This window comes from Hypanus sabinus, chromosome 14 (genome assembly GCF_030144855.1).
Source record: "Hypanus sabinus isolate sHypSab1 chromosome 14, sHypSab1.hap1, whole genome shotgun sequence".
NCBI classification, from domain to species: domain Eukaryota; kingdom Metazoa; phylum Chordata; class Chondrichthyes; order Myliobatiformes; family Dasyatidae; genus Hypanus; species Hypanus sabinus.
The window spans coordinates 69,595,230-69,622,229 of NC_082719.1; the positions used below are offsets into that span (position 1 = coordinate 69,595,230).

Sequence of the window (27,000 nt, forward strand, 5' to 3'; positions counted from 1 at the left end):
TGCTGTAGTGTGTCAGGAGGGACGTTAGCTGCTCTAATTATATAGGAGATGTAGGTTAACTATGTAAATGCTGGAGCTGATTAGAAAACTGAGAAATGCCAAGAAAGGATTGACTGAGAGAAGATAATAAAGACCTACACATCATCAAAGACTGTGGGAACTTAAATTACATCAGTAAATTATTAAGATATATTGTTATATACAATAGTTAAAACTTACAGATTGCAGTGTGCTGCAGTCAGAATCCAAGATGGCTTTATTAACACTCCTCCACACATATGCTGTCCTTTCATCTGGATTGATGCCATGTATGGTTTGGAATGATTTCTCACTTCTTTGCCCCCAATGATTTCTGAGCAATCACCTTTTAAAGCAAACAGAGGTTAATGCCTGTGAGGAAAGGCTCAAAGTCAGAGAGGATAGTAACAGAGATGAAATGTACTTTGATTAAAATCATATAAAGGTGGAAAAGTTTGGTGGGCTCCGAAGTCCAGAAGTTGAATCTATGGCTTTGATTTGGAACCAGACCACATCTCTGTGGAACTGCTGAGTTAGAAATGGAAATCAGCTCTCATGCGCCAGTTTCAGATGTCTGGCAGTAATTGCAATGCGGGCAGCACCACACTCAACATTTCAGGAACATTGTCTTCCCCTCTGCCATCAGATTTCTGAATGCTGCATGAACCCATGAAACTACCTTGCCATTCCTCCTTTGCACCATTTATTTATATATTTTTGATTGTAACTGATAGTAATTTTTTTTGTCTGCTGCGGGTGGTGGGGTGGTGAGATGCGTGTACCGAAGGAGGTGTAAGGTGCTTTTCCCCTCTGCTAGCCTGCATGTCATCCTTGGGCAAGGTGTAGCACCTGCTTAGCCCCATGATTCGGGCCATGGGTGGGGGTTTCTGTATGAACAACTGGTGCATATCAGAAGTTCTGGTTATGCGACCACTAATGCCAGGCAGACAATGGCTGGTGTCACCTGTCCTGTAAAGACACTGCCTGAAAGAAGGCAATAGCAAGCACTTCTGTTGAAAAATTTGTCAAAAGCAAACATAGTCGATGACCATGATCGCCAATGTCATCCCAGGGAGAGTACTCAGGATGTACGTGACACAACTGGCAGGTGTGTTTACTGACATTTTTAATCTCCCCCTCTCCCAGAGTAGAGTGCCTTCCTGCTTCAAAACATCCACCATTGTCCCTGTACCTAAAAAGGGACCCTGTCGCACTCATCTCAATAAAAGCAAATGCTTTGAGAGGCTGAACATCTGCAGCTTGCTGCCACCCACACTGGACCCACTACAATTCGCCTACTGACACAACCGTTCAACAGATGATGCAATAGCCATCTACACACCACCCTTACACATCTGGAGAAGAGGGACGCTTATGTGAGAAAGCTGTACTTGGACTGTAGTTCCGTATTCAACACCATAATTCCCTCCCGGCTTGTCAAGAAGCTCAGAGACCTCGGCCTAAACCCTGCCTTGTGTAGCTGGATCCTGGACTTGCTGTCAGATCATTGACAGGTGATAAGTGTGGGCTCCCTCACCTCTGCCCCTATGACCTTCAACACAGGTGCCCCTTAGGGCTGTGTACTAAGCCCCCTCTTTTATTCTCTGTATACCCATGACTGTGTCACCACCCACAGCTCCAATCTGCTAATTAAATTTGCTGATGATACTACACTGATTGGCCTAATCTCAAATAAGAATGAGGCAGCCTCCAGAGAAGTCATCACCCTGACACAGTGGTGTCAAGAAAACAACCTCTCGCTCAGTGTCGCCAAAACAAAGGAGCTGGTTGTGGATTACAGGAGGAATGGAGACAGACTAACCCCTATTGACATCAATGGATCTGGGGTTGAGAGGGTGAACAGCTTCAAGTTCCTCGGCATAATCATCACCGAGGATCTCACGTGGTCTGCGTACACCAGCTGTGTGGTGAAAAAGGCACATCAGCATCTCTTCACCTCAGATGGTTGAGGAAGTTTGGTATGGGCCCTCAAAATTCTTTTTGTTTTCAAACCAAAAGCAGTTATATTTAATATAAAGGCATCTAGTGTTTACACTTTATAGAAAATAATGTAAAAAAAACACAAGCCAAAATGGACAACCTACAGATAGAGCATCCCAGTTCAAGTCGGCAATCATACAAAGCTAACTAGAATCCCTCTCAATCTCAATGTGATAAACCCAATCTCAATCCCAACGACCTACCCTACCCCCTTCCCAAACCCACGTGAGACTTTAGGCCAAAATTCTAAGAACTTTCTATAGGGGCACAATTGGGAGCATCCTTACTGGCTGCATCAGTGCCTGGTGAGGGGACTGTATTTCCCTCAATCGCAGGACTCTGCAGAGAGTGGTGCAGACAGCCCAGCGCATCTGTAGATGTGATCTTCCCACTACTCAGGACATTTACAAAGGCATGTGTGTAAAATGGGCCCAAAGGATCATTGGGAATCTTAGTCACGCCAACCACAAACTATTCCAGCTGCAACCATCCGGGAAACGGTACCGCAGCATAAAACCAGGACCAAAAGGCTCCGGGACAGCTTCTTCCACCAGGCCATCAGACTGATTAATTCATGGTGATACATCTGTATTTCTATGTTATATTGACTATCCTGTTGTACATATTATTTATAAATTACTATGACTGCACATTGCACATTTCGAGGAAGACATAACGTAAGGATTTTCACTCATGTATATGAAGGATGTAAGTAATAAGGTCAATTCAATTCAACACAGAGGGTAACAAAGATGGTGACTGTACTGTTGCCGCAAACAACAAATTTCATGATTTATCAACACGTACAAACATGCTGGAGGAACTCAGCAGGTCAGGCAGCATCCATGGAAACAAACAGTCAACGTTTCGGGCCGAGACCCCCCTTCTGTTCGTTTCCATGGATGCTGCCCGACCTGCTGAGTTCCTCCAGCGTGTTTGTACATGTTGATTTGACCACAGCATCTGCAGTGTATTTTGTGTTTAAATTTCATGATTTACTAGTGATAATGAACATCATTCTGATTCTGATTATCTAGAGAGCGATCTTGCTCTAATTTGACACTGACCTTTAGAATGAACCACTGCGGTATTTGGGTGAGAGACAAACCATTGCAAGTGAAGGCAAATCCTGGGTGAACGAAGATAATTCTTTTAACAGTCTCTTGTTTTGCCCTTAAAATGAAGGCATTCTCAAAGTTTCGGGCTGCTTCAACGGTGTGTTTATGAATGTGGTATATTTGGGTGGCTGATGTGCAGCACAATCTCTGTCCTTGTGCGGAAAGGCAGAAGTGTAACAGAATTGCAGTGATCAAACATATATGTATTATGGTGCTGGTTCTTGGATTATTTGATTTGCACCAAAACTGATCTGCTTCTGTTTTTCCTTTATCTCCTTAAGGTCACAACTCCCACTGGAGTCCAGTTTTCAGCGACAAGGGGCAATGTGGTTCCTAATCACAGCCTATGCTTCGAGGGGCAGATGCAGATATGGCCTGCCCAAAGTCGCTCCGCCACTTCCAGTGCTCAATTCAGGACTGTGGTGGAATACCTACCACGCCTGTGAATAGTTGTAATTGCTTCTATACTCTTAAAGCCTGACACCAGCCAGAATGAAACAGCCTGGTTGATCAGCGTTGTTGCCTCCTGACTTGTATTGTTGGTGTATTGTGGCTGCAGTGTGGACTGATTATCACTTGCTGCTCAACAGATTTCCTAATTATCCTATTTATTTATTCATTGAGATATGGCTTGGGAATGGGCCCCTCTAGTTTGTTGACCAGACTGCCCAGCAATCCTTGGATTTAATTCTAGCCTAGTACCTGGACAATTTACGATGACTGATTAACCAACCAACCAGTATGTCTTTGGACTGTGGGAGGAAACCGGAGCACCCAAAGGAAACCCATGCAGTCATGGGGAGAAGGTACAAACTCCTTACAGGCCGCAGTGGGAAATAGAATTTAATTACAATTCCAAGAGTAATAATGAGGCAGTAATTTCCTTTGGTAAAATATTTAATACCTTCATGGAAGTTCATGTGAATAACATCCATAGAAATTTCTTCATGCATTACACATGGAAAAATTCAGTCAACCTTCAGGCATGGCTTAATCTTTACAACATACAGTATTTCTTCAGGATCTGATGAACTTTTTTGGTCAATCGCAAAGTTCAAAGTAAATTTATTATCCGAGTATGTATAAATCACCATATATTATCTGGAGATTCATTTTCTTGTGGGCATTCACAGTAGAACAGAGACATAAGATACAGGAGTAGAATTAGGCCATCTGGCACATCGAGTCTGCTCTGCCATTCAATCATAGGCCGATCCAATTTCCTTCTCAGCCCCAATCTCCTGCCTTCTCCCTGTATCTCTTAATGCCCTGACTAATCAAAAATCTCTCAACTTCTTCCTTAAATACACCGAATGATTTGGCCTCCACAACCACCTGTGGCAGTGAATTCCACAGATTCATCACACCTTGGTTAAAGAAATTCCTCCTCATTTCTGTTCAAAAAGGACACCCCTCTATTTTGAGGCTGTCCCCCCTGGTCATACATTTCCCCACCACAGGAAGCATCCTCTCCACATCCACTCCACTGGGGCCTTTCAGGTCACCCCACATTCTTCTGAATTCCAGTGAGTTGAAGCCCAGAGCCATCAAATGCTCCTCATATGACAAGCCTTTCAATCCCAGAAGCATTATTGTGAACTTCCTTTGAGGTCTTTCTGATAAAGGGCCTCAGTACTCCAATTTTGTATCTTCTTTAATACCTTAGCTTTGGATTTCACCTTTTCCTTCCTTATGACAGTTTTAATTGCCTTCTGTTGGTTTTTAAAAGCTTCCTAATGCTCTAACTTCCCATTTATTTTTGCCCTCTTTTTCTCTTTGGCTGCTTTTGTCAGCCACAGTTGTGTCATCCTGCCTTTAGAATATTTTTCACGAACAAGAGAAAATCTGCAGATGCTTGAAATCAAAGCAACACACACAAAATGCTAGAGGAAGTCAGCAGGCCAGGCAGCATCTATGGAAAAAAGCACAGTCCATGTTTCAGGTCGAGATCCTTCAGCAGGAATATTTTTTCCTCTTTGGGATCTATATATCCTGTGCCTTCTGAATTGCTCCCAGAAATTCCAGTCATTGATGCTCTGCTGTTGTCTCTAACATTTGAATCAATTTAGCAGGATCCTCTCTCATGACTCTGTAACTGCCCTTTCTCCCGTAATACTGGTACATCTGACTTTAACTTCTCCTCCTCAAATTGCAGAGTGAATTCTATCATACTATGGTCACTTCTCCCTAAGGGTTCTTTAAGATCGCTAATCAATTCTGGTTCATTGCACAACACCCAATCCTAGAGGGCTCAACTAAAAGCTTCTCTAAAATTCCATCTTGTAGGCATTCCAGAAATTCCTCCTCTTGAGATCCGGCACCAAACTTGATTTTCCCAATCATATCCCTGCATATTGAATCCCATGACTATCACAACATTGCCCTTTGACATGCAGTTTCTATCTCCTGTTCAGGAATGAAAGGGTTACTGTATGAGGAATGTCTGGCAGCTCTTGGACTGTATTCCCTGGAGTTCAGGAGAATGAGGGAGGATCTCTTAGGAACATTCCGAATGTTAAAAGGCCTGAACAGATTAGATATGGCAAAGTTATTTCCCATGGTAGGGGAGTCTAGGACAACAGGGCATGACTTCAGGATTGAAGGACGTCCATTTAGAACAGAGGTGCAGAGAAATTACTTTAGTCAGAGGGTGGTAAATCTGTGGAATTTGTTGCCATGAGTGGCTGTGGAGGTCAAGTCAATGGGTGCATTTAAAACAGAGATAGATAGGTTCTTGATTAGCCAGAGCATCAAAGGGTATGGGTGAAGGCAGGGGAGTGGAGATGACTGGAAGAATTGGATCAGCCCATGATTGAATGGTGGAGCAGACTCGATGATGATTCAGTGTGTCATATTAAAGGGGAATGAATACTTATGTAATCAATTATTTTGTGTTTTATATTTGTAATTAATTTAGATCACTTTGCAGAGATCTGTTTTCACATTGCCATGAAAGAGTCTTTTTCTGTTGATTAGTATCAAAAAGCCAAATTAAATCTACTGTTATTCAGTGTTGTAAAACAATAAAACATGAGAACTTCCAAAGCAGTGAGTACTTTTTATAGGCACTGCACATACAATAGAATCAATGAAAAATTACACTAAAAGACATAATAACTGATGTGAAAAATCTCATGAGTCACTCTTGCTACATTTTCATTAATTTCTATATTAAATATTCTAACAATTTACAGCTACCATTAGGGTGATATACACAATTTCTATGTCTGAAAGTCCTTTCATATTCCTTCATTACACTTATAAAATCACTTCAATCTGGTAAACTCATTATACATTCTTCTATTTTTGATGTAATTTCAATCCTCTAAGTTGATATAATTCTTGCAGTTCATAGAATCATAAATTCATAGAGCAATATAGAATGGATATTGGCCCCTCCAACCAGCCAGCCCATGCCGACCACGTTGCCTCCATCTCCCTCTCCCCTTTTCCCCCCACCCACAAGCTAATCCCAATTTCCTACGTTTGGTCTATATCCCTCTAAGCCCCATCCCTCCACATATCTATATGTGTGTCTTATCTGATGACATTTTATCTGCTTTAGTCATTTCCCTTGCAGCTTATTCTATGTACTCACCAGCCTCTGCATGAGCAAACTGCCCTGCTCTGAGTTTATCCCTATACCGGCTTATGACCTGAAGATTTAGGTTTTGATATATTTATTCTAATTCAATTCCTACCTTTGAGTATTTTCAAAAACTTGAAATACTTTTTCTTGCCTGTTCTTTCTTACTGCTTGTCTTGAAATTGATTCCCTGCCCAATTCTTGATTGTTTTCCAAATTCTTGATTGTTTTCCAATATATTTTGGACCAAGTTTATGACATTCTCAACACCAGGTAGCAAAATATCATGTGGATTTAAGACTGGTTTCAGTTTGAGTAATGTCATTTTCAATCCTTGCATTATATAATGTCTTATATTACTCACTCCTCTTTTAGCTATTATGCTATTAATTAACCCTTTCCCATAGAATAAAGTTGCCTTTCAATCATTTCTTCCTATTTATTATCTTCTTTAGATAATACCTTACTTCAAGATGTCCTGGTCAACATTCTGTTTACACCCTCACAGGCAATGTTTAGTTGTCGCTTGAATGCAAACATTTTTAATTCGCTTGCTTCTACTAAGCCAAGTTTTCTAGGTAACCTCAGGCTTTTAATGTGGCTGATTACAATTTAGTTCTGTTTCATCTCCTGTTCTTGGGTCTAGGTTGTGGCAGAAAAATCATCACAGAAATGCACCCACATGAAAAACTCCTATTAATATATACCAGCTAAAATTACATGATCTGCATATGTTCAAAGTAAGTTTATTATCGAAATGCATATATGTCACCATATACTATCTCGAGATTCTTTTTCTTGCAGGCATTCACAGTAGTACAAAGAGGTAAAATAGAATAATGAAAAAAACATGCAAAGACTGACAAACAACCACATATAGTAGAAAAGAAGACAAACTGCAAATACAAAAAAGAATAATAAATTAATAAGCAATACTAAGAGCATGAGTTGTAGAATCCTTAGAAATGAGTCTATAGGTTGTGTTCAATGATCAGTATACTTACAACATGCTGCCAGATAGAAAATAATCGTCATGGCGCTGAATACAGCTTGATATTTCATCATTGCAATCAGTTCTGAACAGTAAGCAGATGAAACTGTTATCTATATATAATGAAAGCAACATAATAAGGATGTGGTTATTCAGTTTGCTCATATATCACCTAATAATTCACAAGCGGCCACATGAGTTGTCAGAAAATTCACATGTGGTACATGGGTCCTGAGGAAAGGCGTTGAAAACAGAGAAGCTTTTAAGTGCCATCTAGAGTAGTTCAGGTGAATGGAAAAAGTGTTGTGGCTGAAAAGCTAACTGAAGGAGGAGAATAATGGGGTGGAGGACAGGCACATGAAGTGTTTAAGAGATGTGTTCCACATCATACTCATCTCAGAAACAAGGTGGGGTCAGACTATTTTATATTTAATATTTGTGAGAAGAGTTAATTAATAACCTTATAGCTAGGGGACCTCCCGGGAGAAGGGATATTCTTTTATTTGAAGATTGAAGATGATTTTGATCAGTCTGAAATTAGAGTATTTAAACCAAACGAACTATGATGGTAGCACACACAGACTGCTGGAGGAACTCAGCAGGCCAGGTAGCATCTGTGGAAAAGAGTACAATTGACATTTCAGGCACCTGAAGGGTCTCAGCCCAAAATATCGACTGTACTCTTTTCCATAGATGCTGCCTGGCCTGCAGAGTTTCTCCAGCATTCTGTGTGTGTTGCTTGGATTTCCAGCATCTGCCAATTTTCTCTTGTTTGAAATTAGGATGGTGTGAGATTCTGATAACAGAATGGGAAACTACACTGAAATATTTAGCAGTAAAGAAGCAGTGACTAATATTTAAAAAATTATTGCAACAACAAATACGTATGGTGGAGAGAGTGAGCAGTTTCAAGTTCCTAGGTGTCAAGATCTTCGAGTATCTAACCTGGTCCCAACATATCGATGCAGTTATAAAGAAGGCAAGACAGTGACTATACTTCATTAAGAGTTTGAAGAAATTTGGTATGTCAACAAATATACTGAAAAATTTCTATAGATATACCGTGGAGAGCACTCTGACAGGCTGCATTACTGTCAGGAACGGCAAGGAGTGGGGGTGAGGGCTACAGACAGCCATAAAATTATTCAGCTCCACCTTGGGTACTAGTGTCCATAATGTCCATGGCATCATCAAGGAGAGGTACCTCAGGAAAGTGACATCCATTTTTAAGGACCCCCCATCACCCAGGTTATGCCCTCTTCTCATTGTTACCATCAGGAAGGAAGGAGGAAGGACTAAAGCCTGAAGGCATATACGCGCTGATTCAGGAACAGTCTCTTCCTCTCTGCCATAAGATTCCTAAATGGACATTGAACCCATGAACACTATTTCACTATTTTTAAATATATATTTCTGATCTTGCACTATTTTTTAATCAATTTATGAAAAAAATAGAGAAAGAATTAGCTGAACAATTAGTGTGGAATTAGCAGTTGGGTCAGATGCTTCTTCTCTTCCGGTCCTCATCCAGTCCCGATTAGAGTTTAACATCCAAAGGCAAACAATTGTTGCCCTTCAACCATCAGGCTCCTGAACCTGAGTAGCTAACTTAACTCATCTTAACACTGAACTGACTCCATCATCTATGGACTCACCTTCAGAGACTCTACAACTCATTTACTCAATACTTTTTATTTATTTGTTATTCTTATTTGTTTCATATTTGCAGTTCATCTTTTGCAAATCTTTGCTCTACTCTGAATCTCTGAATGAATCTCAAAATAGTATATGGTCACATATACATACTTAGATAATAAATTTATTTTGAACTTTGAAATTTGAATCAGCTCTCACGCCTTATTCATTTTAACTAGCTATTCAGCCCAAACAGCCTTAAATAGTGATGGGCCTGTACAACCTTCCACCTCAGTCACATACAGGTTTCCCCCGCTATCCGAAAGTAGAGTGTTCCTATGGAACCATTCGTAAGCCAAAATGGCGTAAAGCGAAGAAGCAATTACCATTAATGTATATGGGAAAAATTTTTGAGTGTTCCCAGACCCAAAAAATAACCTACCAAATCATACCAAATAACACATAAAACTTAAAATAACACTAACAAATTATTAAAAGCAGGAATGATATGATAAATACACAGCCTATATAAAGTAGACGTAATGTATGTACAGTGTAGTTTCACTTAACAGAATTGGGAAAATATAGCCAGAAATGATCTGCAGAGAAAAATCAGCACGTCCACACATGCGCACACACCTGCCCGCGCACAGCTTCACAGTCATGGTAGACTTACTCGGGGTAAACACAAGTTTACAGCGGGCACCTTTTCTCGTAAAAGCAAAAATCCTCCGGGTTTCTTTTAGTTAGCAAAAGCAGGTTAGGTCTTTTGTAAAAGCGAAGTGGTGTAAAGACAACTTCTGTAAAGCAGGAGACACCTGTATCTTCACTAAGTGTTCGGAGTGATCCTTGTTTCAAATAAGAGATTACTATTTCATGTCATTTGGAGTTTCATGCAGAGATTTTAATGCAAGTGAGCAAAAACCATTTTCTTATTCCTACAAAAATAAACAGACCTTTTATGCCCAAGGCTGTTCATCCTTTCTCATGCCTTTACCATCAGCATAGCTCGATACCTAACTACAGCTCTATACTAATTGTTCAGTAAATTATGGAGAAGAAGAATTGGTTATATGAGCTCATTGTAAAGCAGTTAATTGGCACTGAAACACTTTAGAAATGTGTTGGCAATTGAAACATTGATGCATGCGGAAAGAAATCAAAGCAAAGTTTTAACAAAATGAATGGTCCAATAATTGGTGCTTACTGACATTATTTGAAGGATGGAGAGAGTTTACATGCTATCGTTGAATAATGCCAAGGATTGACTTACAGGAGGTTTCATCTGGATGACAGTGTCCATGAGAGTTTAATGTTCCCTCTGTTCTGCACTGAATATCAAGTTAGATAGTTATAAATTAGTTAAAAAAAACTTAATCCCTTTAAACATCCAGAATAAGTAAAATCAACTGGATATTTGATAATGCAGTTACTGCTTCAAAGTTAAAAGTTCGAAGCACATTTATTATCAAAGTAGGTATACATTATACAACCTTGAGAGTTGATATTGTACCGGCAGCCACAAAACAAGAAAACCAAAAGGACCCATTAAAAACAATCCAATGAACTCCCAATGTACAGAGGGAAAAAAAATTGCAAACGATGAAGGCAAGCAAACAGCATTCAGAATAAATGTGAGTGCACAGACACGAAGCCTGGAGCAGGCCCACAGCCTCAGCCTCAGTTTATCACACAGAGGAGCAAATTATCGCAGAGCAGGCCCACAGCCTTCGCCTTTTCTTCTCAAAAATAAATTTATTTTACTTTCAACCAAGGATTCATTACTGCAGCTGTAGTGATGCAAAATAAGCAGCTACTAAAATACTGGTTTAAATTATACAGTGAGAAAAATAATTCCAAGTTATAACTCCACGATAATGCTACTGTTTTGTGTTGTAAGGCTACTGCGGTTTAAAGTTTTAAGTCTGACTTTAAGAATTATAGTTTGTATGTGAAACACAGATAGAAAATATATGACAGCTGTCGGATGGAGAAATTCATGTCAATTGTTGGCGGGAAACTGATATTTTTGATATTTTCATTGTCTGTGGTGAGTATCTTAAAATAACTTGAAAGGTTAAGTTGAACTGTTAAAAGCTAAACAGGATGTAATGCTTAGTGGTTTGCTTTGAAATGGAGGTTCAGTTTCAGATTCTGGACTGTCCAAGTCATGCAGGGCAGTTTCAACCGTTTGTCATGGAGAGAGGAGGTGGAGACCCAGATAGCAGCAGGAAAGACTAACTTTATAGAGCGAACACATTTTCCTGTTCAAATTTTGATTATCAATCAAAATCATGATCAACTACAAATAAAGAGGTTCTGCAAATGCTGGAAACTCAAAGTAATACACAGAAAATGCTGCAGAAACTCAGCAGGTCAGGCAGCTCAGTCTACGGAGATGAATAAGCAGCTGAAATTTCATGTTGAGACTCTTCATCAAGACTGTCCAGGATGATTTTATTTTCCTTGATGAAAATTTCCACTGAGTTGATGTTATCACTAAAGTCATTACCCATATTCATTACCATAGATTTGGGTAAAGCAGTGTGTGGCTAGATTTCAATAGGTTATGTGACAGAAAGACAAAAAAGCACCTGAAGTTGCATAAACCTTTTATTTGATGTGAAAGAACACTTAATATGCATAGCATCACTTACATATCTCATTTTACAGCATACTAACGATAGTCACTAAAGCAGGTCAATTCTGTTTAGTGCATGCAAGCTAGAAAGGTTGAATTATGTCACACAGCTTTGGAATTACACAGTGGTAAAGATCTGCAAAATGAAAAGGTAGATAATGGGTGGTACTCCATACAAATGCAGAATGTAACTTGCTCTCCTGTAATAATTACAGGAATAATGGTGGGTAATCATAGTATCATAAGCAACCATTAGTTTCGAGAGACCATGGATTTGTGCCTTGGAAAGTTTCCAGGGTGCAGGCCTGGGCAGGGTTGTATGGGAGACCGGCAGTTGCCCATGCTGCAGGTCTCCACTCTCCACGTCACTGACATTGTCCAGGGGAAGGGCAAGGGCCGATACTGCTTGGCACTGGTGTCGTTGCACAGCAATGCATGGTTAAGTGCTTTGCTCAAGGACACACCACGCTGCCTTAGCTGAGGCTCAAACTAGTGACCTTCAGATCACTAGACCAACGCCTTAATCATTTGGCCATGCGCCAGTGGTGGGTAATAGTTACAGGAATAATGTGGGTAATAGTCACAGGAATAATGGTGGGTGGTCCATGCAGAGGTGGAGCACAGCCTGCTCTCCTGTTTACACTTGCAATTTTCTTTCATTTCAAGTGTTCCAAGTACCAGGAGTGGGGATTTTTAAAATTAGTTTTCTATCAGTTGATGAGAATCATACCAATATGACCAGCTGTTGTTGTATGCAGGAATGGACAACTTCATTTTCTGAAGAGTTGCAAATGGAATTGAACTTTGTGTAATCATCAGAAAACACTCAAATTTCTTGATGAAGTAGCTGGAGATGGTTATGCTTTGGACTCTACCAGATGTGATGTGGAACTTGGATGATGACCCAATACAATCACCATAATCTCTCATTGGGGAAATGGCTCCAACCACTGTGGTGTTTTCTCTTTGACCCTTTTAATTTCAGTGTGTTTAAATAGGTGTCTTGATTCCACTTTTGGGCAAGTGCTGCAGGAGAAACTCAACAGGTCAGTCAGCATCTATGGAGAGGAATAAAAAGTCAACATTTTGGGTTGAGACCGTTCATCAGGACTGAAAAAGAAGTAGGCAGAAGCTGGAATAAAAGGGTGGATGAGGGGAGGAGCACTAACTATTAGATGCAACCCGGTGAGAAGCTGAAGGCAGAAGAATGGTAGAGGGGGGAAAAAAAGACATTTCTTGAAAAGATGGGAGGTGATAGGCAGAAGAGACAAAGGGCTGAAGAAGAAGGAATCAGATGGGAAAGGACAGAAGACTATGGAATAGAGTGAAGGAGGTAGGGAATTAGAAGAGGTTGAGGATGATGGGTAGGTCCTGAGAATGGGGAAAATGATAAAGGGGCCGCAGAGAAAATGGAAGACAAAGTTTTGGGGGGGGGGGTTGTGGAGGAGAGAAAGTAAGAGAAATTGATGTTTATGCCATCAGGTTGGAGACTACCAAAATGGATTATGAGATGTACCTCCTCCAAACTGTGTCTGACCTCAACATGGTAGTAGAGGAAGCCATGGACAGACATGTCAGTGTGGGAATGGGAAGTGGAATCACATTGGCTGGCCAGAGAGAGATGGAGCGAAGTTGCCTCATTAGTATCCAGTCTATACCATGGAGCACATTTGTAGAGTCCCGAGCATGATAGTAGGAGGCTTTGTTGCAGATATGGAACATCTTCACAATGATTTTAAGATGGTTGCTTCTGCCTAAAGCTATCATGGACAAATGCATTTGCTACAGGCAGGTTGCTGAGTATGAGATCAAGAAGGTTCAACTAACAAAATGCTGGAGAACTCAGCATCAGTAGCATCTATAGCAAGAAATGGATGGTCAGTGGTTTGGACTGTCTTAATCTTCTATTATTCCTTGAGATGTTTCACTCAAGCCTTACAGCTTTGCCCTTCAGGTTATGATCATTGGCGATGTCACCAAGCCACACATGGTGATTAACTTTGAAGACCCTTATACAGAGTTTATTCTGAAGCCTTGCTATTTTTAGTGCTTTTTCTAAGTGTTGTTCAGTGAGGAGGAGCACTGATTCACCAACTGAAAAAGATGATCTGTGGTAATTGTGAAGAAGTTTCTTTGCTCATGTATGGCCTATTGCCATGAGACTTCATGAGTCTGTAGTCAATGCTGAGGACTCCTGTTCCTTTCAATCAATCTATCACTGTCCCACCACCTCTGCTGGACCTATGTTATGTCTGGACAAGATGTGCCCAAAGGTAGTGATACATTGCTTGTAAGGTTTGATTCAGTAAGTGTAATTACATCAGGCTGAAAGTTGTCTAGTCTGTGAATTTCAAAATTTAGACACCAGTCCCTAGTTGTTTATGAGCAGGACTTCACGAATTCAATGGCAGTTGAACCAATTCTGTTGTGTTTGAATTCAATGGCTGGGTCAATGCCATAGGATCTGTCTCCAGATTTACTTATTTGCTTGAATACAAGGGCAACGGAACAAATGAAAGAAGTGTTGAGTCATTTCAACGGGTACTTAAAAGCCAATTACATGCCAGGAGCTACGTTAGTCAAAACGAGTAAGAGAAGGGTGGATCTGCTCTCGCAAAAGGGCAGCAGATGGGTTTCAGTGACAATCCAGTGATAAGAGATCATCAGCACTCAAATTAACCAGTATGTTTTCTTTAACCTCTCCTACCGTTAACTGAATTTAAATTCCACTGTTGTTCTCAAGGGATTCAAACTTGGGTCTCTGGGTTGTTAGCGTAGGGGTGTCTGTTTTACTAACTCTGGTGACTTAACTTCTTCAGCACCACTATATTCACTACCAAATAACATTTCTGCAGGAAAAAAACACATGACTAGACTCTAAGACATTATAGCAAGCATTATAACAGTTTAGAACATCACTGAAAACTTCATTTTGAAATGATCTTCTTAATCCAGGAGAGGTACTTTTCTGAGAGTCGTGTATAAATGCCTGGTTTGTGGGGTACCCCACAACTGCATCCAAAGGAAACAATTCCACTGAATTTTCCCTTGCATACCAGTGGACCCCCTGAATCACCCTGAAATGAGAGTAAGAGAAGGTTCTCATCAGCTGTGTTGGTGTCACTGTGGAAACAAATGCCTCACTTAACAAGGTAAATTGGGAAAAAGAGAAGATGATGGATAAAAATATCCTTCACTCATTGAGTGCAAATAATGGCCATGTTAATTATTGGGTTGTCACTCATATAGTTAAGGCAGAAAGACTGATTAGCAGAGAAGTATCTCAGCTGCCAGTAGCACATTCATTCATCCTGGTCCCTGTAATCAACCAGATAGGAAAGGCTGTTAAATATCTAAACAACTCATCTGTCGCTAATGGGAGAATTGATCACCAGACCTATGTTCTGTCCTAGTCTTTAGATCAAAGTGGCCGGGTACAGTTCCCATTCCTCCATATGATACCTCACTTAGTGTTTGTTATGCATTCCTAGCCACAAGAGTGCAAGAGGAACCTGCTGTAAAAGGGGTCATTATGGAATTTTGTAAATGGTGCTGCAGGACTGTGAAGCCAGCATGAACCGCTTGACTCCTCACTGCTGTGTGCCAATGTGCTGAAAAACTGGCATAAATCCCCACCCTCTGCTGGTGCCTCCACAGCAATGCAGAGGTTGTTTTTAAGAACTGCTGTGAGGCAGGCAGGAGGAAGCAGTACAGATACTTAGCACTGAGGTGTGGGGCTCAAGGTGAACAGTAGTGCGCCAAGCACACAGACCTCTGGGACACAGTATGACGGAGCTTGAGATGTTGCTGCCAACTCGAACTGACTGAGGTCCTTCTGTCAAGAAGACCCAGATCCGGTTACAAAGAGACTGTGCATACTGTCTTGTCTAAGAATGGCTACTTTGTGCTGAATATACCTTACTGAATACTTCTGAGGTGCTTATAACATTATAACTGTACCCAACATGGCTTGCTGTGGTCACAAACAAGTTTTGTGAATTAGTTTAAATCCTGAAGGAAATGCAAAATTAAAAATTGGCAAATCTTGTCGTACAAATCCTGTTGTGGCGTACATATGGTGACGGTGAGGAATGATTACTTCTCTTCTAATATTAATTTGTTTCAACAGCAGTTAAAACCAGTCATATACTGTACATGGGATGTCCCAAATGATGAGGGTGAATAAATATTTTATTTCTTGCTTTCCTGAATGTTGTTTTTGACTCCTTTGGGAATGTAGCGTCGAAACCTGGTTGGTAGAAGGATCACGGGTTGGCTTCTATCCAACAGACATGACAAATCTGTTCCAGGAGGAACAGCCAGAGTATATCTTGTGGCCATATCTTCCTAGAAGTGGAAGTGCTGGAAAAACCATTTGCTGTATTGCTTTTACCCCAAGGTTATGTTGAACACAACAATATTTGTAAGAGGGATTTCTCAGTTTGTCTCCTGTTACCTAGAAATCTAGAATTTTAGAATTATTTTTAGCTCATGCATATACTTACCTGGCAGGAATCTTTACCTCCTTTTTCATCACCAGCACAGAGCACATCTGCAGTTATTGCAGGATGGTAGGCGTAATATTTAGAACACAGGTTCCTGTCTACAATAGTTACATTTACTTCTTGCAGCACCTTTGGTGGCTGAGGTTTCCCAACAATAGTAGTCCCCCAACCTGCAACACTACAACTATCTCCAGCTTTTGCATCCTTTTCCGAGTTCGGCAGGTTCAGGAAATCCACAAACTTGTTCAGGGTCACTGCTTTCTCAAGCTGAAATGGGAATTTAAGATATATATCATTTACTCATGGGCATGTTGCGACATAGAGTTTGTTATATGCATACATGCCTCTCATTAAAACTTTTTACAAAATCAGAATCAGGTTTAATATCACTGGCATTGGTCATGAAATTTGTTGTTTTGCGGTAGCAGTGCTTTGCAATACATAATAATAAAATTATAAATTGCAATATATAGAAAAATTAAATTAAATGTATAGTGTGGAAAGAGATGGAAAGAAGTACTGAGTTAGTGTTCATGGGTTCATTATCCATTCAGAAATCTGATAACAGACGGAAAGGTGTTGTTCCTGAAACGTTGAGTGTGTCTTAAGGCTCCTGTATATCTTCCTTGATGGTAGCAATGAGAAGAGGGCATGTCCAGGGCGATGGGGGTTTTACTTACAAACCAAAGACCAGGTTTTCTGAAATGATGGCAACTAACATTGATCTTTAAAAAAAACATTGTAGACAATGGTAGTTGTGGCATGGAATTTTCCTTCCTCATCATTTATTCCTATAAGGTAATATGCTTCAGGAACTTTGCTATCAGCAATAGTAATATTAGGAACTGAGAAGAGCAGCCAATTACATTAGTGAATGTATAAACACAGCAAACCAAGGCCAGTGAAAGCACATGATATTCCATGTAACAGGACAATAACAAATTTGGTAAATGTACAAAACCTTAGCTTGACTGCGGAGCAAGACCTCAGTTGCAACTGACTGTCATTGCACATTTATAGAGGTTAAAAGGAGGGTTTGTTATCATTTTTATTATTTTATACATTTACTTTAAAATGTAGTTATGAGTTTTTTGTTTTCCTCTTGCTTGCTTCTACCAACATTTTTTTTAAAGCTATCATCAAAATATTTATTACCTCCTGTCAACTTTTTCTAAGTCAACGGGTGGAAAACTTGGTTTGAATTGACTGCCTGCTTTATTTGATTTAATTCTTCAGAGTATTCTTTGGAGAATAAAATAAGGCATCAGGTAAAAATGGGTGAGCAACCCAAGGTGCTTGGTTTCCTCCTGAGGGCCCTGCTTAAAACAAACCCTTCTCAGCTCTGCTGGGTTGAGCTCAAGTTGCTCTTGGGTGCTAAGTGTAGGTTTAGTGCATAGAATTGGATATTATTGGTTAATTATTTTGTTGATCGACTCTGTACAAAGCATGCTAGAGATTTGTGACTTGAAACAGTAGAAAGAGTCTTTGTAAGGGTGATGTCAAAGTGGGTGAAAGGATAAATGATTTAGAATATTGGTTGATCTTTTGGAAGATCATGAAAACTTGATTCAGAATTTCCATTTGGGAAATGCTCTTACATTTTAGCCTTTAGTTAGCAATGTCATTAATAAACGGTTTGATGAGATATTTGCAACTAAGATTATTAGTGGATGAAGATTTATTTTTCATTCTAAGTATTTCCATCTTTAATATCTCTATTTTTCCCTTTTGGGGTTCTTTTGAAGACCCTGACCTGGAGTTACATGCTGACTTCGGTTCTTTGCGGGAATGGGACCCGCTCTCGGGGTTTCACAGTATCTGTTGTTCTGCACCCCAAGGGCTCGGCCTTAAGAGTTAGGCTCGGATTTGGAAGCCTAGGATCTCGGGGCTCCGGAGACAGGTGGATCGAGGGTTGGTATCACGGTAGGATACCCGTGTGTTGTCGGGGACGCTGGGGTAACTGCTGCAGTGTGCCCAGTTTTTTACGTATAGAGCATGAAAAAAAGTAATGTAATGGACTTTTAGCATCATAAACCAGCAAATTATTTGTTATGTCTCACCGCTTGCTGTGAAAATGGAGACACCCCCTTCTCCCTTATTAGGGAGAGAGAGCCTGTGGCATGTCGCAAACTGGGTGAAAGGCAAAGTCTTTGGGGTAACTGCACGTCTGTGTCTTTGCTATTGCTTTGTTCACGTTTGAGTGCTCAGTGGCGGGTGCCGATGTTTTTTTTTGCCAGTGGGGGGAGGGAGGATTGTTGCTCGCTGCTGCTTATGCGCGGTTGGAAGGGGAGCTGGGGGGGACTTTGGGGTTCTACAGTTAACTGTTGTTCATTCTTTGGGGGACACCTTTGTTTTCGTTGATAGTTGCGAAAAAAAGCATTTCAGGATGTATATTCTATACATTTCTCTGATATTATTTTTCAAGTATTTAATTCGTGGGATTGAAGACCCACAGCAGCTACTTGTTGCTCAAATTGAAACATGGCTATCACTTAAATGAAATATTCTAAACTCAGCAAGTGATAATGAAAGAAAAAGAAGATCCGTACTTGCAGCAGCATGATGTCATTTTCAAGAGTTTGATTTCTGTATTGTGGATGTGGAAACTGCTTGCGAATATAACGTATTTGTTGACTCTGCTCATTTGCTGAAAGAATATGTGCTCCAAGAACCACTCGAGGAGGCTGGTTTACACTCATGTACTTAGGTGGTCTATTAATAAAAAAGGATAGAAAAATAATATTTTACTGCCATTAAAGATTGCTTTGCAGAAGTCAACAGGTTGACAGCAATTAGAATCAAATCAATATGGAAATACAAGGTTAAGCAAAATAATTAACAATTATGCAAATAGTAAATTAACTCCTATTTTATGTAATACACATGATTTAGGATTGGCCACCTGCTCTGCCAGTGATGGTTATACTGATGCCTTTGGAAGAGTATAGCATATGAAAAAGCCCTTCACCCCACACTGCACTGAACACACTGCTGAAGTAAACTAAAACTCTTCTGCCTATACATGATCCACTTAACACCAATATCTTGCATATTCGTGTGACTATCTAACAGCTTCTTAGATGCTACTATTCTATCTTCTACCATGACTCCTGGCAGCCAGTCTAGGCACCTAACACTGCCTGTATGTAAAAGCCTTCCCTGTTCATCTCCTTTAAGTTCTCCACTCCCACCTTAAAAGCATGTCCTTTCCTATGATGTTTCTACTCTGGGGGAGAAGATTCTGCCTACTCTGTCTATGTCTTGCATAGCTTTCAAACTTGTGTTTGGGTGTCCCCACCCCCCAGCTGCCATTGCTCCAGAGAAAACAATGCAAGTTTGTCCAACCACTCTCGATAGCTCAGATCCTTTAATCCAAGCAGCACCCCAGTAAACCACTTCCGCAGCCTTTCCAGAGCCCCACATCCTTTCTGCTATGGGCTGATGTTTGGGATGTCAATGCCCCAAACGCTACCTAACTGAATATAGGTACATCCTCCTTACTCATTTTCCCTGAATTAAGACAGGTGTGCCATATGCATTCTTAATAGAGTCATAGAAAAATAAACTACGGAAACAGACCCTTTGGCCCATCTGTTCTGTGCCAAACCATTTAAATTGCATACTCCTATTGACCTGCACTAGGACCACAGCCCTCCATACCCCTGCCATCCATGTACTTAACTAAACTTCTCTTAAAGATTGAAATTCACCTACGGCTTGTTGCTCACTCTCACGGCCCTCTGAGTGAAGAGGTTTTCCCTTATGTTCCTCTTAAAGAGACCCCAGCACCAGTCCCTGCGGAACGCCACTGGCCACGGCCCTCCAGCCAGAAGAGCAATCCTCCACCACTACAACATGTCTCTTACGGGCAAGTCAATTTTGAATCCAAACTACAATATTATTGTAGATCCTATGCATGTTAATTCATCTGGGTCAGCCTATCATGAAGGACCTTGTCAAAATGCTTTAGTAAAATCCATACAGACAACATTCACTGCCCTACCCTTGTCAGACATGTTCATCACCTCCTCAAAAAACCCAATCAATTTTGTAAGACATGCCCTGCTCCATGCAAAGCCATGCTGGCTGTCATTAAACAGGTCGTGTTTTTCCCAAATGCATATAAGTCCCCTCCCCAAGAATCCTCTCCGATAACTTCCCTACCATGATGCCTGAAGTTTCTGAACTATTAAATTTATTAAAATGTTAAGGTAAGCTTGTAAAATAATCCTACTCCAAACACTATGTAGGAGTCCATGGCTGGATCTATTTGATGGAGCAACAGAACCAGGCCCATTATAGAAGTTAGCATCTATTTTATAATCAAACACAATGTTGCTTACATTTCACAGTGTGCTGCAGTTAATACCCAGTTATGTCCGATCAAAGCTCCTCCGCAAGAGTGACGATACCCCCTTGGTTTTCTAAATATTTGAAGGGATGCCATGTAAGGTTTTGAATGTGGTTTAACGTCATGACCTCCAATAATTTCCTCTCCATGATCTGTAATAAATAGTAGGCAATAAAATTTATTTCTCATGCTTTTTCTTTATTCAGAATTAAGCTGCGACAGTCACTAACATATTGAATGTTTATTAGCCACCCCTAATTGTCCTCAACAAAAGCAGCTCAACTATAAAATAAAAACGGAAAATACCGGAAACATTCAACAGGTCAGATAGCATCTCTGGAAAGGGGAACAATTAATGTTCAGGTCCAGGGACACTCCACTAGAACCAGAAGGTAACATAAGGAGTAATTTTTCAGTAGCAGAGAAGATGGGGAAGGATGGGTAGAGCAGAAAAAGGATGAGATCAAATAAGTAAATGCAGGAGTAAGAGCAACTGTTAGGATTAGGTCAAACATGAGGAAATCTGCAGATGCTGGAAATTCAAGCAACACACACAAAATGCTGGTAGAACACAGCAGGCCAGGCAGCATCTATAGGGAGAAGCGCTGTCGACCCTTCGTCAGGACTTCTACCAGCATTTTGTGTGTGTTGTTGTTAGGATTAGGTTATGCCTTTCTGTCTGTATAATGTGGCATCGCTGTCAAGGCTGTCAGACATGACCAGCAGACCAAACTACACCAAAAAAAATGAAAAAAAAATAACTGCCAAAATGATGGCAGGCAGAAATGACTAGTTCTGATTCAGACAGAAAGAAAGAATGAGTTGATAGAGGAATGATTAGATATTTCCAAGTCAGCTTGCTGAGTGATTGTAATGCCATTTGCCCTCATCCCACATAATAACAGAACCATTGACTCTGCATCAGCCTGTTTCAGGGATTTGAAGTGCTGGTTTGGTGTCAGGATCTTTAAGGCACTTAAAGCTGGGCAATAAATGGAGGTCTTACCTCTCTACAACTGGAGTAACATGGCTCCATTCTGTGCCTTGTACATGATGCATGACAGTGACCTTGCAAAGCTTCTTCGACAGTGCATTAGAAGTCTGTAGCTTTGACCACCCAGGAGAAGGACAGCACCACTTACAAGTCCCCCTCCAGGTCACATAACAGCTGACATGGAAGAAACGTTACTCTGGGAGCATTCACAACATGGACAGCGGCTCTTCAAGAAGTCAGCTCAGCCTTCTTTAGGGCAAATGAGCAGTAAATGCAGATGTTGCCATTGAATACCAAATCTTGTGAACACACTAAAAATGATAATTATATTTAAAATATAGTTCCTGCCAGAGTTTGAGGTCAGGTGAATTTGATGATGAAAATGTTTCCTAATTTTGATAGTCCGGGTGACAAGATGTAAAACTGAGACAGCCACATTGGCATGTGTTTTGGTCATGTTCTGTATTGAAGCATTTTTGGAAGTCTATTTTCTCTACAATTTCAAAAGCTTTAAAAATTAATTTACAACCTAATAAACTGACAGTTTTATTTGGTATAATTCCTCAGTATGTTCATGGTATTTCTCCATCAGACCAACATGTAATTGCATTTGTTACATTATTGGCCAGAAGGGCTTTTTTGTTGAAATGGAAAGATGCTTCTGCCCCTATTTTGATACAATGGCTCTCTCAGGTGATGCTATGTCTTAGTTTGAAGAAAATCAGAAGTTGAACTTTTGATCCTCGACTTGATTTTGAGAAAGGAGGGGGGGTTTATTTGCCCGCTACTATCATCTGATTCGAGTTAATTAATATGGTTTCCTTCTGATTTTTCTTTAAGTGGATTTGAACTGGCGGGTTGATGTTTTTTTTGGAAGCTTGTATGATGTATAGCTCTGGGGTTGTGCTCCCAATGCGGACTTTTTTTTGTTTTTGTTTTTTTTTTCAGTTAGGGGTTTTTTTTTAGTTATCAGGGGTTCTTTTTTTTCTTTCAAAAAATATTCTTAACACTTTATTTTCTCTTATTATTATTGATATATTGCTTAGCTTTATTAATCGATTATTTGCTAATTTAATTCTTTATTGTACATAATGACATATTGACTTAATGTATCTTTTTTTGTTAATCTTCAATAACAATTAATAAAAAAGATTTAAAAATGAAGATGAATTTGATGATGAGAATCAGGCTGCGATACTCTCTAGAGTAACACATACAAAGTGTTGGCAGGTCTCAGCCCAAACTGTCGACTCTTCGTTCCTCCAGTATACGTTGCTCTGGATTTCCAGTATTCCCAGAATATTCTGTGTTTATGATAATCCCTATGAAGAATGACCAGGAAAATTGGTTCAGGCTGTGTTTTTGGATGAAAGCCACCCATTTCAGAGTGTCACATTTCTTCAGCTCCCTTAGCAGTCTCCATCCCTACACACTGCTGCTTGTAGTCTTTGATTTCTGTCTAATAGAGTCTCAAAGCCAACCAGTGGTGGTATAGTGCAGTGTGTTGATAGTGATGGGGTGAGGCAGAAAACAACCACAAGGAGCTCACATCTTATCAAACAAAATATCTCTATAAAAGAAAGAACTGGCCAGGCAGCGATTGTGACAGATAAACAAAGTTAATGTTTCAAGGAGGTGGGTTTTCATCAAAACTAGTAAAAACTGAAAATCAGTTGAAAAGAAAGGGGAGAAGAATAAAGAGAATGCGTTTGACCCACAGAGGCTGAATGAGGTCAATGGTGATGCAGGCGAAGAGAAGATGGCAAAGGTCTGTGAATCTGTTTGGAAGAGGTGGAGATAGAAAGAAATATATGAGGACAAAGGAGTTAGGGATTCAAATATGCTGGAACTGTGCAATGCATTATCTGCTGGAAATCTAGAAGAGAATGCTGGAGATACCAATGAGATATGTCAGCAACTATGGATAGGAAAGAACGGATCTTCTGGGTTAATAATTCTTTATCTGAAGTGGCCAGATCATAAACAAGCTGGAAAAGCCTTGTAATCTGAAATTCAATAGTAAATCCTAACAGCTGTGAAGAGCCTAGTCTGATGATGACATGTGGTTTGTTTAGCTTGGCAGGCGCTTTGTTAGAACAGAGTAAAAGTACAAGGGGTCTGTTTGAAAGTGGGATGGAGATTTGAAAGCACCTTTGAGGACTGAACAGAGATTTTGCTTGAAATTATCATCCAGTCCATGCTTCCTTTCTCCAGTGTAGAGGAGACAACAGTGTGAGGACTGAATGAAGTACACCAAACTGGATCATTGCATTTGGTGGTTATGATATTGCTTGACTCACGCATCTGCCCAATGTAACATTTACACTGTGATAAGGAAAATTGTTAGTTTTTTCTTTCTTTTCTTTTTCAATTTTTTCATTAAATTTTCAAAGTCGAATACATAGCAGTCATAATAGTACAAGGGAGTGTGAGTACGTTGTCGGCAATTAACACATGTGAGTAGAAACTATAGGTAACACCAATATAATTGACCTCCCAAACTCTTAATATAGACAAGATACAAAAAAAATAAAAAACGGAAAAAAACCCCAAATGAAAAATGAAAAACAAAGTGAACTAAACTAAACGAAGCTGGGCTATTCTATTATATCAGCTAAAGTAACTAATGTCATCAACTCCGCTCCTCTACTCAAATTAATAAATAATATAAAGGAATCAGAAAAGGTCAGATTACATTCTATGAAAGTATTGAATAAATGGCCTCCAAGTTTCTTCAAATTTAACCGAAGGATCAAAGGTACCACTTCTAATTTTTTCTAAGTTTAAACAAGATATGGTCTGGGAAAATTGAGGTGTAGTTGGGGGATTCATCTCTTTCCAATTCATTAAAATAGATCTTCTAGCCATTAAAGTAGCAAATACAATCATCCACCGAGCGGAAGAGGGCAGATCAATCATTCGTAAACCGAAAATTGTGGTGATAGGGCGAGGTTGTAAATTGTTAGCTTTTCCAATGACAAAAAAAAAGTAATAAAACTTCTTCATCATGTTCAATATTATAATTTAGACCTACAAGAAAATTGACAAGCAAAATATATATCCTTCTAAGAAATTTTCTTGAATTTGCTACTTGGTGCACTCTAAACAAGGAAGTAAACATGAAAGGTTAAAAGATGTAGTCATAACTATAGGAAATGTTAATTCATCGAACATTAAAAATGTAGGTTAATAATCTTAAAGTATGTTAAGGAACAGATTATACCACTTAAACAGCGTTTTAATAAATTCCAAAACAAATATGATATTTTGAAGTTGTGCTTATTTTGTTACTTACAGGCTGGAGTTAAGAGAAAAGAAATCAATGGAACATTTAGAGCATACTTCAATAGTAACTTCATTGTCTCTTCCTTTTGATCACTGCAAGGATACTTGTAATTTAGTACACACTCAGAAGGATGTGGTTTGTTCAGTTTATTGCCACCTCAGTGAATCTGAACTTAATAATCTCTCACTTAAGAAACAATTCTAATTATGAGAAGTCACATGACACATTCAAAACTAATGTGTGAAGTCCAACAAATTTCAGTGACAGGTAATTAGGTTTTCATAGAAATCTTCTTAAAATTATGGAACCTGCCTCTTTATTGTTGATTCCATTGAAATATTCTAATAATGTCAAGGATTTGCAGGATTGGGATCCTGCACTTAAAACTGTCTAAATGATATCAAAGATGAATGTTAAGTTTAAGGATACATTGAGAGAATATGTACTTTAAAGAGGATTACATTAAAATGGGGTCAGTCTACATTAAATTAGAGGAAAATAATTGAATGTAAGTTTATTCTAATGGCTCAGATTATCTAATTGAATACCTGCCATTTACTAGATGCCTGCTCATTAGTATTGATGTATCTGATGAACTCCTGTCTGAGCTTAACAAATTGACCCCATGGCAGCTACTGCACAAATCAATACTCTACTTACTACTAGCCGGGATTGTCACTTGACTATTCTCCAGCTTACTTCAATCCTGCTGGTAAAATTTTCCATCAATCTGCTGCAAGCAACAAATACGACTGGAATACATAGTTGTTATTAATCATATCAAAATGTAGATTGCATATTGTGATTAAAGATTAAAGAAGTGTGAACTGATTCTTGTCCATGGATTTTATTGTTTGGTTCCACCACTATTTCAATGACAATTGATAATTTCACTCAGCACTTTAAGGGGAGGTTTACAATGTGATCTTAATTTTAATAATAATTTGTCACCAGCTTAATATTAGCTGATCGTTGCAACTAACTTTTTTTTTTGAAAATTGAATTAATGTATTAGCCAAAGCTATTTGAAGCACTTCACACAAAGATTTCTATACACTCTGTGGCCACTTTATTAGGTACACCCAAGCACCTGCTCATTAATGCAATACCTAATCAGCCAATCATGTGGAAAAATGGAAACATAGAAAACCGACAGCACAGTACAGGCCCTTCAGCCCACAAAGCTGTACCGAACATGTCTTTACCTTAGAAATTACCTAGGGTTACCCATAGCCCTCTATTTTTCTGAGCTCCATGTACCTGTCCAGGAGTCTCTTAAAAGACCCTATTGTAATTGCCTCCACCACTGTTGCCAGCAGCCCATTCCACACACTCACCACTCTCTGAGTAAAAAACCTAACCTTGACATCTCCTCTATACCTGCTTCCAAGCACCTTAAAACTGCCCACTCGTGCTAGCCATTTCAGCCCTGGGAAAAAGCCTCTGACTATCCACACGATCAATGCCTCTCATCATCTTATAAGCAACTCAGTGCTTAAAAGCATGTAGATATGGTCAAGAGGTTCAGTTGTCCAGACCAAACCTCAGAATGTGATTCAGGGAAGAAATGTGATTGAAGTGACTTTCACAATGGGATAATTTTTGGTGCCATACAGGGTGGTATGAGTATTTCAGAAACTCCCGATCTCCTGGGTTTTCATGCAGAGTATTCTCTGGAGTTTACAGAGAATGGTATAAGCCAGTGAGTGGCAGTTCTGTGGATGAAAACACCTTGCGGATGAGAGAGATCAGAGGAGAATGACCAGACTGGTTCATGCTGACAGGCTAAGAGGCAAAATACCTCAAATACCCACACATTACAATAGTAGTGTGCAGAAGAACGAAGTGCTCAACACATTGAATCTTGAAGTGGA

General features: G+C 39.7%; 2 protein-coding genes across 2 annotated transcripts in view; both read right to left on the reverse strand.

Annotated features, from left to right (window-relative positions):
- Positions 1-7,809, reverse strand: part of LOC132404491 (kallikrein-11-like) — a 32,849-nt gene extending 25,040 nt beyond the window's left edge. The window contains exons 1-2 of the mRNA XM_059988647.1: positions 7,728-7,809; positions 220-364 (exon numbers count right to left, since the gene is read on the reverse strand). Of these exons, the coding sequence (XP_059844630.1) occupies positions 220-364; positions 7,728-7,788 (206 nt within the window). The 5' untranslated portion in view covers positions 7,789-7,809. The remainder of the gene's footprint in view (positions 1-219; positions 365-7,727) is intronic.
- Positions 7,810-11,950: 4,141 nt separating this feature from the next.
- LOC132404856 (granzyme K-like) lies at positions 11,951-25,266 on the reverse strand. Its single transcript, XM_059989416.1, has 5 exons — positions 25,136-25,266; positions 20,839-20,998; positions 19,045-19,207; positions 16,496-16,762; positions 11,951-15,067 (listed from the first exon to the last, which is right to left on the reverse strand). Exons 1-5 carry the CDS (start codon positions 25,197-25,199, stop codon positions 14,918-14,920), a joined length of 804 nt encoding a protein of 267 aa, XP_059845399.1. The 5' UTR covers positions 25,200-25,266; the 3' UTR covers positions 11,951-14,917.
- Positions 25,267-27,000: the final 1,734 nt, after the last annotated feature.

What these genes read in the sequence shown, in the direction of transcription:
- LOC132404856 (XM_059989416.1), bottom strand. Translation starts at nt 25,199, where the DNA reads ATGAAGTTACTATTGAAGTATGCTCTAAATGTTCCATTGATTTCTTTT. An exon ending in TTTTCTCTTAACTCCAGCCT is followed by an intron (nt 20,999 to 25,135) that starts GTAAGTAACAAA and finishes TATTTATTACAG; the next exon opens with ATCATGGAGAGGAAATTATT. An exon ending in ATGACATCATGCTGCTGCAA is followed by an intron (nt 16,763 to 19,044) that starts GTACGGATCTTC and finishes TTCCCATTTCAG; the next exon opens with CTTGAGAAAGCAGTGACCCT.